This window comes from Fusarium proliferatum (assembly GCF_900067095.1).
Source record: "Fusarium proliferatum ET1 genome assembly, contig: FPRO_scaffold013, whole genome shotgun sequence".
Taxonomy (NCBI): Eukaryota; Fungi; Ascomycota; class Sordariomycetes; order Hypocreales; family Nectriaceae; genus Fusarium; species Fusarium proliferatum.
The window spans coordinates 1,002,619-1,015,774 of record NW_022194802.1 but is presented as its reverse complement, the minus strand read 5'-3'; the positions used below and the strand labels follow the sequence as shown (position 1 = coordinate 1,015,774).

General features: G+C 48.1%; 5 protein-coding genes across 5 annotated transcripts; 3 read left to right on the top strand and 2 right to left on the bottom strand.

Annotated features, from left to right (window-relative positions):
- Window positions 1–1,386: 1,386 nt before the first annotated feature.
- Window positions 1,387–3,292, top strand: FPRO_12969 (uncharacterized protein; the record flags this gene model as incomplete). Its single annotated transcript, XM_031223543.1, has 4 exons — window positions 1,387–1,432; window positions 1,525–1,670; window positions 1,741–2,843; window positions 2,896–3,292. The coding sequence occupies 4 exons, from the start codon at window positions 1,387–1,389 to the stop codon at window positions 3,290–3,292; spliced, it is 1,692 nt and encodes a 563-aa protein (XP_031088892.1).
- Window positions 3,293–3,509: 217 nt separating this feature from the next.
- Window positions 3,510–4,680, bottom strand: FPRO_12968 (uncharacterized protein; the record flags this gene model as incomplete). The annotated part of the gene is made up of 2 exons (XM_031223542.1): window positions 3,510–4,563; window positions 4,661–4,680. The coding sequence occupies 2 exons, from the start codon at window positions 4,678–4,680 to the stop codon at window positions 3,510–3,512; spliced, it is 1,074 nt and encodes a 357-aa protein (XP_031088891.1).
- Window positions 4,681–5,387: 707 nt separating this feature from the next.
- Window positions 5,388–6,128, bottom strand: FPRO_12967 (putative Protein GET1; the record flags this gene model as incomplete). The annotated part of the gene is made up of 3 exons (XM_031223541.1): window positions 5,388–5,737; window positions 5,802–5,988; window positions 6,042–6,128. The coding sequence occupies 3 exons, from the start codon at window positions 6,126–6,128 to the stop codon at window positions 5,388–5,390; spliced, it is 624 nt and encodes a 207-aa protein (XP_031088890.1).
- Window positions 6,129–6,384: 256 nt separating this feature from the next.
- FPRO_12966 (uncharacterized protein) lies at window positions 6,385–7,368 on the top strand (the record flags this gene model as incomplete). Its single annotated transcript, XM_031223540.1, has 1 exon — window positions 6,385–7,368. The coding sequence occupies one exon, from the start codon at window positions 6,385–6,387 to the stop codon at window positions 7,366–7,368; it is 984 nt and encodes a 327-aa protein (XP_031088889.1).
- Window positions 7,369–10,832: 3,464 nt separating this feature from the next.
- FPRO_12965 (uncharacterized protein) lies at window positions 10,833–12,519 on the top strand (the record flags this gene model as incomplete). Its single annotated transcript, XM_031223539.1, has 3 exons — window positions 10,833–11,006; window positions 11,062–12,148; window positions 12,197–12,519. 3 exons carry the CDS (start codon window positions 10,833–10,835, stop codon window positions 12,517–12,519), a joined length of 1,584 nt encoding a protein of 527 aa, XP_031088888.1.
- Between the last annotated feature and the right edge of the window lie 637 nt (window positions 12,520–13,156).

The following is a 13,156-nucleotide window of genomic DNA, read 5'->3' as shown; positions in this document are numbered from 1 at the left end:
GGCATAGACATAGTTTCAAAAAGATCCATGTATAATGAAACGAATGCAAGTTGGGTCATCAGTCACGCGCTTCTTCTTTTTCTACAAAAAGGTTCTCAACCATGATATGTATGTACGCACATAAGCGAACCCATAGCACTCATAGGAAATAAAAGAGCAAGCAATGGGATTATGAAAGGCGGTTATAGTCTACTTCGCGCTCGATCGCGAAAAAGCCACGGGAAACAATGGTCTTTTTCAAAAATGTGATTGCGAAGGGTAAAAATATGTGAAGAAGAAAAAAAGATATTCGACGCGCGAGACAGATGAGAAAATAGCATCGTGAGGATCCACTCAAATATGACTAAGCTCAATTTCACTTGGACATTCAACCAGAATATCTTGTCCAGCATTTTGTGATGTCAAAGGTGCTCAGACGGGAGCTAACTGAATTGATTTTTTGCAAGAATATTTAAATCAGCCTTGAATTCATATCTCAGTTAATTTTAGCCCTCGTCGAGGAGAACATCTTGCATACCAACCTGTAGATGTTGAGTTTAACTCACCAATGCTAATGATGGCGTCTCTTACACGGAACGCTGTATAGCAACCAGCTAATTGAGGGTCATTGATGGGCCATCTTGAGTTTACAGAGTAATAAAACCCCCTGTTTTCTGATCAGACATATCACGGGAGTCACTCTGTATGGCATCTGGTACTGACTGCAGTTGCTAATAAGTGAGTCAGTGCAAACGAAGATGTTTCACTAAGAAAGGAACAGAAAAGGACATTTTGTCCTCAGAACTGTGGTACAGAATTGGCAGTGTTTGGAAGAAATCCATACACTGAATCAGGGAGAGCTGAGCTATGAGTTACTGTTCCATTATATGTAAGTACCTAGTGAACCATCATCCTCAGTCAGTGATTGGAGGCTATTCTCGAATCTAGATCCTGCAAGGTACGTGAACAGCAGCCGCAGTATATATAGCACAGTCGGCCATTGGTTTTTGAAAGTTGATAACAGAATATTTTCATAATCAAAATCATTTACTCATACAACTGATATAATGCTACAGTAGTAGCCGGCCGACAATTCGGAGCCGACCTCGCCGGAAGATCAGCCGTTGAAACGTCTCGGAACTCCAGGGCACTTCCAGGCCAAGTCCACTAAATTCCACCAGGTAAGGTACGTCAGCTGGTGGCTGCTGACATGCAAATTGACCACCTACCAACGGAACCTAACACGAGGGAGGGTCAGTAATAATTACTGACACGTACCAAACATCCAATTCCCGTTTATTCCTCTTAAAGCAACCTATAATCCACCCACAGGCGCTAGGATTATCTGCACGACATTGAACCTCTAGATCTGGGTCTGGATGCTCTATCCAGACTAAAAAACTCACCATGTCTTCTACCGTCGCAGCGAACCCGACCCAGGCGACGAATTCAGGTGCGTGCGATCCCTACCCCTGCCAATTGACGTGGAAATGGAGATTCGAGAACGTGTCCTAACCCATGGGGCCTCGCTTCCTACTCGTGCAGGGTCGTCAAAAAAGAAGAACAACAAGAAGAAGAAGAACGCCAACAAGAACAAGGCTGCTGAGCAACCTGTTAGTGGTAGTTCAGACCCTCAGCAGGATTCAGATAAAGAGACCCTCGAAGACGAGCCCGAGACACCCACTCAGCCCGTACGTAGTTATGATGCTCACCTCCCATATCATGCAATTGCGCGCGCGCTGACATGCATCACCTCCACAGGAAACTCCGGTCAATGCAGACGAAGTCGTAAACGAAGAAGCTCCCCCTGTCTACAGTAACGGGCATGCCGTAGAGCCCAAGGCTCAGAGCAACGGGCTCACACCCCCTCCGGTTGATGGCGAAAAGGAAAAGCCCGACGATTCAGATACCTCCGCCAAGCTAGAGGCCATGAGCCAGGAACGAGAGGCCTTGCGGGCCGAGGTCGAACAGCTACGGAAGCAGCTCGAGAACATCCAGGAGACACACAGCAACGAAGTCACACAGCTCAAGAGCGATCTAGAGGAGAGCAATGCCGCCAAGGAGAATGCCGAAGAGGAATACCAGACTCTTCTTGGGCGAGTTGAGAAGATCAAACAGACGCTGAGCGACCGGTTCAAGCGCGACAAGGCAGAGCTCGAAGAAAGCAAGGAGCGTATAGAAGAGCTCGAGGCAGAGAACGAGGAACTAAGAAGCAACGCTGTATCGTCTGGAGACGATGTCACCAAGCTAAAGGAGGAGCTACAAGATGCGACAAGGGAGCTCAACACTCTTCGAAGTCGCAACAACCTATCAGCACAGAACTGGAGCAAGGAGAAAGAAGAACTGGTCCGACATGTCCAACATCTTAAGGAGGAGATGGAGACTACTGCAAACGCCATGGGCGAATGGGAAGTTATCGCCATGGAAGAGCGATCCATCAAGGAGAGCTTGGTTGATAAGGTCTCGGAACTAGAGGAACAAGTTACTATTCTACGACAAAACTACGAGAGCGCCACTACAGAGCGAGAGAGCCAAACTACCCTTATCGAAAACCTACAGAATGCCCTCCGCGAAATCCAAGATGCTCGCAAGAAGGAGCTTCGCGATATGGTCGAGACTACCGAGGCGCAAGTTCAAGCTCTCAAGAAACAGGTGCAAGAAGCCGATGCCCGCGCAAAGGAAGCTGAAGAAGCCAAGCAAACGCTCTCACAGGAGCTTGAGCGAACAGCGCCGTATGAGAAGGAGGTCAAGGAGAAGAACCTTCTCATTGGAAAGTTGAGGCATGAGGCGATTGTGTTGAACGACCACTTGACAAAGGCACTGCGGTACCTCAAGAAGACAAAGCCGGAAGACAACGTTGATAGGTACGTTTGATATATGACGATTCATATGAAGCTTTATGCTAACAGCGGCTAGACAAATCGTCACAAACCATCTCCTCCACTTCCTCACACTCGACCGCGGTGACGCCAAGCGTTTCCAGGTCCTTCAAGTCATGGCTGGCTATCTCAACTGGACCGACGAGCAGCGAGAGCAGGCCGGTCTCGCTCGTCCAGGCACATCCTCTAATTCTCTCCGCCTACCCATGTCACCATTTACACGCACACCAAGCTCACCATCTCTCAACACCGATCTCTTCAACGAGTCAACATCCGCCAAAGACAAAGAGTCTTTGTCTGAGCTATGGGCAAACTTCTTAGAGCGCAGCGCACAGGAGGGCGCTCTGGAAACACCAAGTAGGAAGGGTAGCACTAGCAGTGCTGCCACAGGACCAGTGAGGCCGGAGTCAACAAGGCCGGAGTCCAAGAGTTAATGCTGAATATCGAAATTACGATGTGGGAATTACACTAAATGCATGTATTGAGAAGACGCGGTGCATGTTTCAGGGAGAGCATAACACTCGACTGTTACAAGAGAAAGGATGAGATATGGTTTTCGTGGTTATTCAAGCCAAATTTCAATGGTCATAGACCTCTATGTAAGAATAGCTCTTTAGTAAGAAGGGTTGGGATAATACGTAGGAGGACGGATTAGATACTATCGCCGTCTGCCGTTTCTCCACGCAAGGAGTGCAATACATTCTGTGCATATCCTTCAGCGTCCCTCGTTATGGTCGCCACATCAATGCGATTAGTCAATGCATCATTGACTCCCTCCACAACCTCCCTTTCCTCCATGACCTCGCCCATGAGGCGCACTTCGTGGCTCCAGTAGGCATGGCTTCGTGATCGAAGATCCTCATCACGCAGCGCAGTGTTCTTGACGATGCCGAGAGCGCTAAGCTTGCTCTTCACGATAAGAAGAGCACGCGAGGTTGCCTCGATGCGCTCCACGGGGGATGGAGGCTCGACGAAGGCGCGGTTTGTAGCGGATAGATATAGAAGCCAGCCAAGAGCTGCGTCGAAAGCTGCGAGGGTCACAAGACGTGCGACTCGAGCAGTCCAGTAAAAGAAGTCAACTTCCGGCAGACGCAGAGCACGTGCGTTGGCTTGGTAGTTGTAAGAGTTGACAAAGTAGATATCGAGAGCGGCAATGGTCATGGCAGCCATTGTGGCCTTTGGTCGCCATTGGGAACCAGCTCGCCCTGTGAATGTTGGACTTGTAACGAAAGCGATGGCGAAGAGGTTTGCGATATGAGGCCACAGGAGTTGTGGGAGAGCATAATAGAAGAATGTCTTTGGCTCTTCTGAAGTGCAGAACGGGCAATTTGCGAGTACTTCAGGTCCAAATTGCAAGTATAGCAGTCGGCTCTCCAGGTTGACAAATCTGCCCCTCAGCGCTTCGTCTTGCTTCGTGAGAACATTATCGGGTCTTCCAACTGCAACACGGTTGAATAGAACATCGACCGGGATCTGGAGACGACTTTGGGTCGCAAGGAACAGGTTCTCAGGTGCGAACGGCGGTAATGTCTTGAGGATGTAGCTGATGATTAAGAAGGCCAGGAGGGCGAGCGCAACGCGGACTTTGGGCGGTACGGGAACTATGGGCGCATGCCGGGCTTGCGAAGAGGCCTTGACCGATCGATAGTATGATATGGCCTTTGGTAATAGTATAGGGCCAAAGAAGATAAGGAGGGACCGGATGCTGGTTAAGGTTAGTTGTTGTTTGTACACAATGTGTAAGTGGTTATCAAGAGGAATAAAGTCACAAGGACAAGTTTAATACTAGAAGATATACTTACGAGTCCCACGGGATCGCCATTATGGCGGATATCAAACCGAAATGGTCGTGATCCTTTGTTGGTTCTGAAGTGTTGAAGTTGAACACGTTTTGTTACAAGATTGAGACAAGGCTGATAAACGACGTCAGTTCAGGAACAGCTTCAATAAGGCAAAGGTGGCGCCAAGCCTAAGATACTGCCCGTAGGCCTGAGCCCACCTCAGGGACAGCGTCTGTCGGCCAATGTGGGGGCTTAAACTTTTGGTGGGGCCGACGTCTCTTTTCAACGTAAAACCTCGGGTTTTTCTTCTCTTTAACAAATTTCTTTCCTTCTTCACTTCAACTATTCAACACAAGCAACTCCCCTTCTTTGCCTTTTTGTTCACAATGACACCCCGCACAACACTCACTATAGCTCAGTAGCGCAATAATATGGCTCTTGCGCCGTTATTCACTGCCCCCCCGCTCGTCCCGTGCATCCGTGTATCATTATGTTACCATTGGCACTTTCGAAGCTTTGGCGATCTCTCTGTGGTCGTTAGAGTCAATATGTTGCCCAGATCAAGCCCCAAATACCCTGCCAAGGGTTATTCTCTGTCGTGTTACAAAGTCTCAGCTTCGGCAATGAGGAACTTTGCGTCAAATTTATCTAAGAGATACATCTCCACTCGTAGTCAAGCTTTGCTTGTAAATATGCATATTTTTACTATGTGCGCGGACTAGCTATGGCTAGTATCATGGCGGTTTGCTTATGACTTCTTCTTCTCCTCCGTGGCGACCTTTTGGGCTGCGACGGGTGCTTCCTTGGCCTGCTTCGCGTTGAGGAGCAGACCAGCGATACCCACGATCAAGTCGCTGAAAAGCGCGATAACTCCTGTACAAGCCAACTGCCACGAAGCGATGCTCACACTTCCGATGGGAGCGCGGGGGAAAGACAGAATCCATTCCGCCCAGTAAGGGAACCAGCCGTAAGGCAGCCAGAACATGGGCTCGGTGGCATACCAGAAGGGCAGAAAGTATTGCGGCGCACGTGTAACGACGACTCGGAGAACGGTGAGGATCTTGTCAAAGTTGGATCGTGCTGCCTCGTTGGTTTTCTCTGCAGTGGCCATTTGTCAGCTCTCTCTTGGTTTCCCCGAATCTCTACGGCAGATGTGACGTACTGGTCTTCTCTAGCTGTTCGAGGAGCTTGTCGTGCTGACGACGGAGCTTTGCCCACTTGGCAAATTCATCCTGACTACTCGTGGAGTTCAGATCTCGTCGGACCTTGAGGTAATCGGTCTGGAGCTTGCGTTGTTCGCCTGCAGCCTTTGCTGTCGATACGGGGAGGAAGTTGATTATTGTCCAGAGCTTTTTGGGTTAGTAGCTGAGCTAGAGAACACGGTCTGGGTTGGGTAGTATACCAAGTTGTTGATTGCGGCGGCTCCAATGGTATTGACGAGGTTGACGACAACTTCGACAACGAAGATGCTGAGCATAAGGGAGGCCATCTTAGAGGTCCAAGTGTATCAGCAGCAACAGGTGATAGGCTTCCAACTTGAACACTGTGTATTCGGTCCTGGACCGGTTTGGGTCTGAGCTCGTGAAGTTGATGGTGATGTTGATTTTGGTGGTTTGTTAAACGTGGTCAAGCCATGTCATAACCCCGACACTTGCATGGAACTCCATCAAACCCCCTCCACACCACGTCGGTTGTCTCATACCTACCCTATACTTTCAACTCACTTTCTTTCCTCGATCATTCCAATGTCACGAGCACTCGACAAGAGTCTCAAGGAATCTCTCAGACATGGAGATCATCATTCGGTATTTCTAGAAATCTCAAATGTTCTTATTGAGCCTTCAAATGAGCTTTTAGAGATCGAGTTGTTGGGTAAAAGCCACGTCGTCGATGCCCACACATCAATCTTGCGAGACGAGAATGCAGTGGCCATACCAAAGTTACGCCTCGTGCAGGCGTTTATAGTGGCACAGAAGCTTCTTAAACAGTCCCAGGCCTATAACCAGCGGGTATCGTCAGGAGACATTTCAAGGTCAACTGCAGTTATTCTGTTGATGGACCCAGAGCACCTAACAGCTGCCAATACAAGAAAACGACTCATCAGAGACAAGTGGAGAGAAGAAGACCTGCAATACAGACTACATCTCGAGAAACATCTGATTGATAGTTTACTGACCAGTCGGCTTCATCGACATACGAAGTCACCAACGCTATGGAATCATCGCCGATGGCTGATGGAGCAATATCGTCTTCACAATATCGAGGTTAAAGCCGAGGATGGCCTCACAAGAACCATCATGATATCTGGAGAAAGACATCCACGAAATTACTATGCCTGGTGTCACGCTAGATACCTGGTAAATACCTTTATCCTATCATCCTCAAGTTCACAAAAGGGAATATCACGCATCATCATCGCTACGCAAAAGTGGTGCTTTGCCCATCACAATGACATATCTGGCTGGCAATTTCTTCTGTTCCTGCTAGACAAGCAACCTGCCGAAACATCGCCTGTGTTTCGCGAGACATTGAAACTCGCAGCCTCGTTCAAGTGGGGGAATGAATCTGTGTGGTACTTCCTTCGGCTTGTGACTGCTCGGGGAGTTACAAACTCTGACAAAGACGAGTTTGAAAGTCTGCGAAAGACACTCTGGGAGACCGCGTCTAAGGACAGTATTGAGAAGAAGACGCTTGAAAGAGCAGAGCAGTGGCTCATGGCTAGTCAATGATCGTTGGCGACTTCGCAAACAAGGAACTGGACTTGAGGACCCGGGCTGAAACCGAAACTCATTCATGGGTTGCCTCACGGTGTCTTTCGGGTAGTATGCGACTATGAAACATGGGAATAGACATCGGAAATAGAAACAATACGGTCTCAACTGGAGCACAGACGCTGGATAGCACTTAGGTACAGTGGCGATCCTTATCTAAATGAAGATCTGCCGTCCTTTGACGGTGAAATATTGAACCCTGAGAGGCCCGCGGCTAGTGGCCTATCACAGCTGAATGCAAGTATGGCTAAAAGCTGCAATATGAATTCAAATTGAGGTCTACCCTGATCGACAAGATCCGAGCAGATAGTGGTGCCGGGGTCGGGATTAAAATTCCGAGAGGCATTGACGGCGCCGTGCGGTTGTTTCATCAACGGGGTCATTTGACAAGGGATTTTCTAGACCATGAAGTTATCCAATTGTGTCTAGGCATTCTGAATTAGTGACGAAGTCATATAAGTGTGTGCAGCAAGAAACGATCCATCGAATCCATACTGGAATCTTAGTGAAATTGGAGAGCTTGGCACCAATGTGAGAAGGCTTGGAAGCCAATGAGATGTTGTATTGTAGATTGCAACGTAGAGTGTGTATGTCCTTACCATTGGAATGATACATTTGTCCAAAAAGATAAACAGAGGATATTGTTATCCTCAGCTTGTTTGCAGCCAAGAACAATGGCTGACTTTGCACGACGATGGGAGCTGGACATTGCTCGTGTCAGGGATGAGGCTGTCATGCGTGAGCTTTAGAGAGTAAACATTCAAAAGGAAACAAATTTCACGTAAATAGGTTTGAGAATACGATATGTTTTTGCATTGCCATTACTCAAGAAGGATCCAGCCTGAAACGGAGTCAATAACGTTGAAATGTTGATGTTTTCATGTGAATACAGGGCAACAGGGATAGGAACGTATCCGAGAATCCATGCACACGTGGAGAAGAAGCCAGACGGCCGATGACCCGACCTCGAAGGCTCAAAAGACTCGTGATACCTGGGGTTCCAGCTCAATGAATCAGCAAATTGGAATACTCTCTGCATTGTGGTCAATCTAGACACTGATCAAGCGTCAAATTGTCAGCTTTACCGCCACGTAGTCTGCACAAGAAGCGCCTGACAATCACCAAAACGATCTAGAAGAAAACTGGAGCGAGCTGAGCGTTTTGAGGCTCACACATCACAGTAGTCAGGGGAAGTTGTTTGGTAAAGCTGACGCTGACCGGTAGAGTGGCGCCGTTGTGTTTGACGCGTAAGGTAAGGAGACAAAACGCTACTGCAAGTCAATTGAGAAAACAACAACTTGAACTTGGCGACCTAATGATGTCGAGTCAAGAGATGCAAGCCCAAGGGGACTTTGGTGTGTCAGCTTGACGCCAGGGCATCAAGCTTTAAACTTCTTGGCCATTAAATATCAGTACGGAATTGGAATTTGGTTACATGGCTGTAACGGTCTGGTTGATGAAACTCTGCATTTTAACGTTATGATAAGGTTAGATATGGCCAAGACTTCCAAAATCGAATGGCTGTTGGGATTCAATTCCCCAACCAGGCTATGTTCTTCATACGCCATAGCCAATACCTTGAATATCAGCTTCAGGCAAGGGCACCACAATATTGCTCCTGGTTTCCACAGAACGCGTGTTTCGTTTTCACCATTGACAGTTGAAAACGCCTGAGTCAATCCGGCTGAAGCTTGTTTTTTCCCTTTTGCCGCTTGCTCCACGTTGCGTTGCAGCACATCTCGTGTGTGCCACTTTGTGCAGATCTTGGCTTGGGGTGAGAAGTCTAACCCAAAGCATCAGCTGGAGTGCTGCACGTTAACTTATCCGTCAGTCCTCAGGGGCACAGAAACTCGGCGTTAGACCTTGTCTCGGGGAGTTTCTCACTGAACGAAAGCAGCACTCTGCATTCAATTTTTAGGTACCAAGGTCGCTATCTTTTTGGTACGTATTTGGTATACGAGATGATGAAGTAGCACCAGGCAAGAAGAGGACAAGCATACGGATTTTCGGCCGATATCGAGGTAGCATGGGGCGCAAGTAGACAAGGCAGGGTAGAGTAATCTCCACAGCTCGAGTCCACCGTAATAAACAAGCGGCTAAGAGTAACGGGCCATTTAGAGGCTGACGACCCCTGAACCTTACAGATGAACGTTGCGTGGGTGTCCAGTGATGAGCAGCGATGCACTCTGATCCGTAGCACATCGACCCAAGCTGGCATGGCATGGCATGGCATGTGGTGGAGAAGGTTTTACGGGCGGCAGTCCTCTTTGTTGTTTGCAGGTCCCGTCGTGTTTGACGGTTGATTCAGTCCGTTCGTGAGATGATGAGATACCTGATCTACAGGTACTGGACCTTGCTGATCGTCGAGCCAAGATAACTAATGTCCAATCAATGGGGTCTACTTAGCTTGGCTTTGGATCTAGAATCAAACCAAGTTGTGAGAGATGAGAGAGAAACTTTGGTCAAAGACTGAAGGGTTCTGTGGTCTTCGTATCGTGGATATAACGCTGGTATCATACTGTGATGTGATAGCAATATGATGTGTCTCTTCTGACAACTCTTATCCCTTCCGTTCGCCTGCCTCTTTGGGACGATATCTTCAGCAGGTACAGCACCTTCAGGTCACTTTCTATCCCCTGTATCTAGTGCGTAGGTTCCATGTCTCGAATTCGCTACAACCTCGCCGGGTGCTGTGTTCTCTGCTCTCCACTAGCTGTACAGTGGGCAGCTATCTCCCCATACCAAAGACTAACCAGCCTAACCCACCTCTTCCCGTCATTCTCTATCCCTCCGAACTCCACTCACTCACCTCGACCTCTCTCTCGACCTCTTTTTCTATGCTGTACTCTACTCTACCTTACCTTAATTCGTAATAATACCCTCCCTCCTCCGTCTTCTCTCAGCTTTGTTCCTTTTCTGTTTATTTCCATTTCTCGTATTTGTATTTGCACCTTTCTTTGTTGTTCCTCTTTGTCTCTCGTCCCGATCCAGGTCAGGACCTCAAGCCGAGTACTCCGACTTCCGAGAAACCTCAACGCCCTGTTCCAGAAAAAGAGAGACTCGAATTGGTCTCACTGTTACCAAGCCACTTCCATTGTGTCTGGCTTGTGTTTGTTGCATCTTCGCTTGTCCAACTTGCACCAGGTTCTGGTTATCAGTCGGCAACTTTGCTGTGCCGTTTCGTTTCCAATGCTGGGCTCGTAATTCTAATCCTTTAATACATCTCGCCAACTCTGGCTCAAGAGGCCTCGCCTCGATTCTGTCTTCCTGTCTGGACGCGTTTGAGACAAGCTGTTCCAATTAGCTTTGACTCTGGTCTCACTCCGTTTTTGTTCAATACAAGCCAATCAACCACCTCCAAGTGCATATTCTTCTGTACGCGCCAGGGAGGTTTGGTTGAATTGACTCAGTATAGCTTCAATATGCGCCCAGGATCTCTATTGGCGCAATTGGCCTTGGCCTCATCTGCCCATGCCTTCTTCCCCTATAGTCCGAGCTGGCGTGTCGATGTAGGACAAAAGCGTATGGCTCGAAGTCCGAAGAGTGTGGGCAATGGTGGTGGTGTGCGTATGGATATCAAGCAAAGATCACCTCAGGTTTGTTTCTGGAGAATTGCTTGACAGTTTCATTCCATTGACCGTTCAACTACAGTCCAGCCAACCGATAACTGAGAGAGCAGCCCACGAAGCAGCACGATTGATCGCCAAATATGCCGGAGGAAGCATCCCTGACACCAGTACGCTGCTCAAGCGTGATAACAAATACGATGTCATGGAGGCCACAGAATCGACAAAGAAGCACACTCAGGGTGTTGACCAGGACGGAACTGACTATTCATACTTCATCGAGGTCGAGATTGGATCGGAAAAGAAGACAATGTACATGCTTATCGACACTGGTGCTGGGTCAAGTTGGGTTATGGGCACTTCTTGTACCAGCAAAGCGTGTGAGATGCACAACACATTCGGCGAAGGCGATTCGGACTCACTCGAAGTATCGAAATCCGACTTTAACATTGCATACGGCTCTGGAAAGGTCTCTGGTACCTGGGCAACCGACACAATCACTGTGGCTGGCATGAGCATCAAGTATCAGTTCGGATTGACGCACACGACCTCGGACCAGTTCATCGAATTCGCTTTTGACGGCATCCTTGGTCTTGCCATTAACAAAGGATCCGACAGCAACTTTCTCAATGCCTTGGCCAAGTCCAAGGAAGTCGAAAAGAACATGTTTTGCGTTGCTCTGAACCGTGCAGCTGACGGTACAAACGAAGGAGAAATCAGCTTTGGATCACCGAATCCTGACAAGTATTCCGGCAAGATCACGTATACTTCCATCGGCGAAGACAATGACTGGGCCATTGAGATTGACGACATGGGCTACAACGGCAAGAAGGCAGATATCGGCGGCATCCGCAGCTTCATCGACACTGGAACATCTTTCATGTTTGGATCACAGGACAACGTCAAGAAGCTCCATGCTCTGATCGACGGAGCCCAGAGCAGCGATGGCACCACATATACTGTTCCTTGCGACAGCAACGGCAACTTAACCGTGACTTTCTCTGGAGTCGACTATGTCATCTCACCAAAGGACTGGGTTTCTCCCCCCAACAAGGATGGCAAATGCACCAGCAACGTCTATGGTTTCGAGGTTGTTAAAGGCGCATGGTTATTGGGCGACACCTTTATCAAGAACGTCTACGCCGTTTTTGATGCGGACGAGCGCCGAATTGGTAAGTTGATATGCCGAAGTAATGAACAACTTGTGCTAATGAGAACAGGCTTTGCTACCAACGCTATCACAGATGGCTCAAGCGCCGACAATGAAGACAGCAGCTCTTCAACAAAGACCATGACCACCAGCCAAGCGACCAAGACGTCTGACGAGACCGAAGAGACTGGCATCACAACAACCTCTGGATCAAAGGCAAGTGCAGTGCCAGACATGGGTCTAGGCAAAGAATCTGTCTCATCTGGCACTGCCACTTCTGATTCAAGCGAACCTACCGAAACAAAAGACTCATCAGCACCTTCAGGGCCACTATCACAAGCCCGCTTCACATTCATTTTCTGTATAGTACCATTTTTCGCCCTCCTGGCTTAGAAAGAGTCAGATGAGCGGCACTACATTCTTTTTAATACCCGGATACAATCGTTAGAAGCGCAGAGAAGCGCGTATACATACATTGAGAGCTTCATAGAACACGAAGATATCGTGTGAGGGAATACGAGCACAGGGAGCTCACAGCATGGGAAGACAAGATGTGGTTCGAGCTACAATGATACCCGATCGAACAGAGGAGAACATGACGGGTTCCTACAGATGGCAGATGAAGCCATGCTACAAGTATTTTTTAAGTAGACATAGACCATCACCATGAATAGAAACATTGGATGGAATGAATTGCTTTCTGATGGTACCACGGCGAATAAGTAGATTGTTGAATATTAGAGTATGCTTGAGTGCACAATTATAGCTCATTCTCATACTCAGACGATAGTTTGTAAGGTTTTGGTGAACGCCCCTTGAATGTGGCCGTTGAAAAGGAGAGTGTAAATTGAACCCCTATTTTTGAGTCCCTGGAATCCACAGGGTCTTGGAGTTAGGTAGGTTTGAGGCACGATCAGCAACGGCGAGATGGCGTTATGCCTCAAAAAAGGATATTTCATAATGTAACTGTTCAATTGTTTCTTGAACAACAAACAAACCTTCTCAATAGAAGCCTCGCCCTTTATTAACA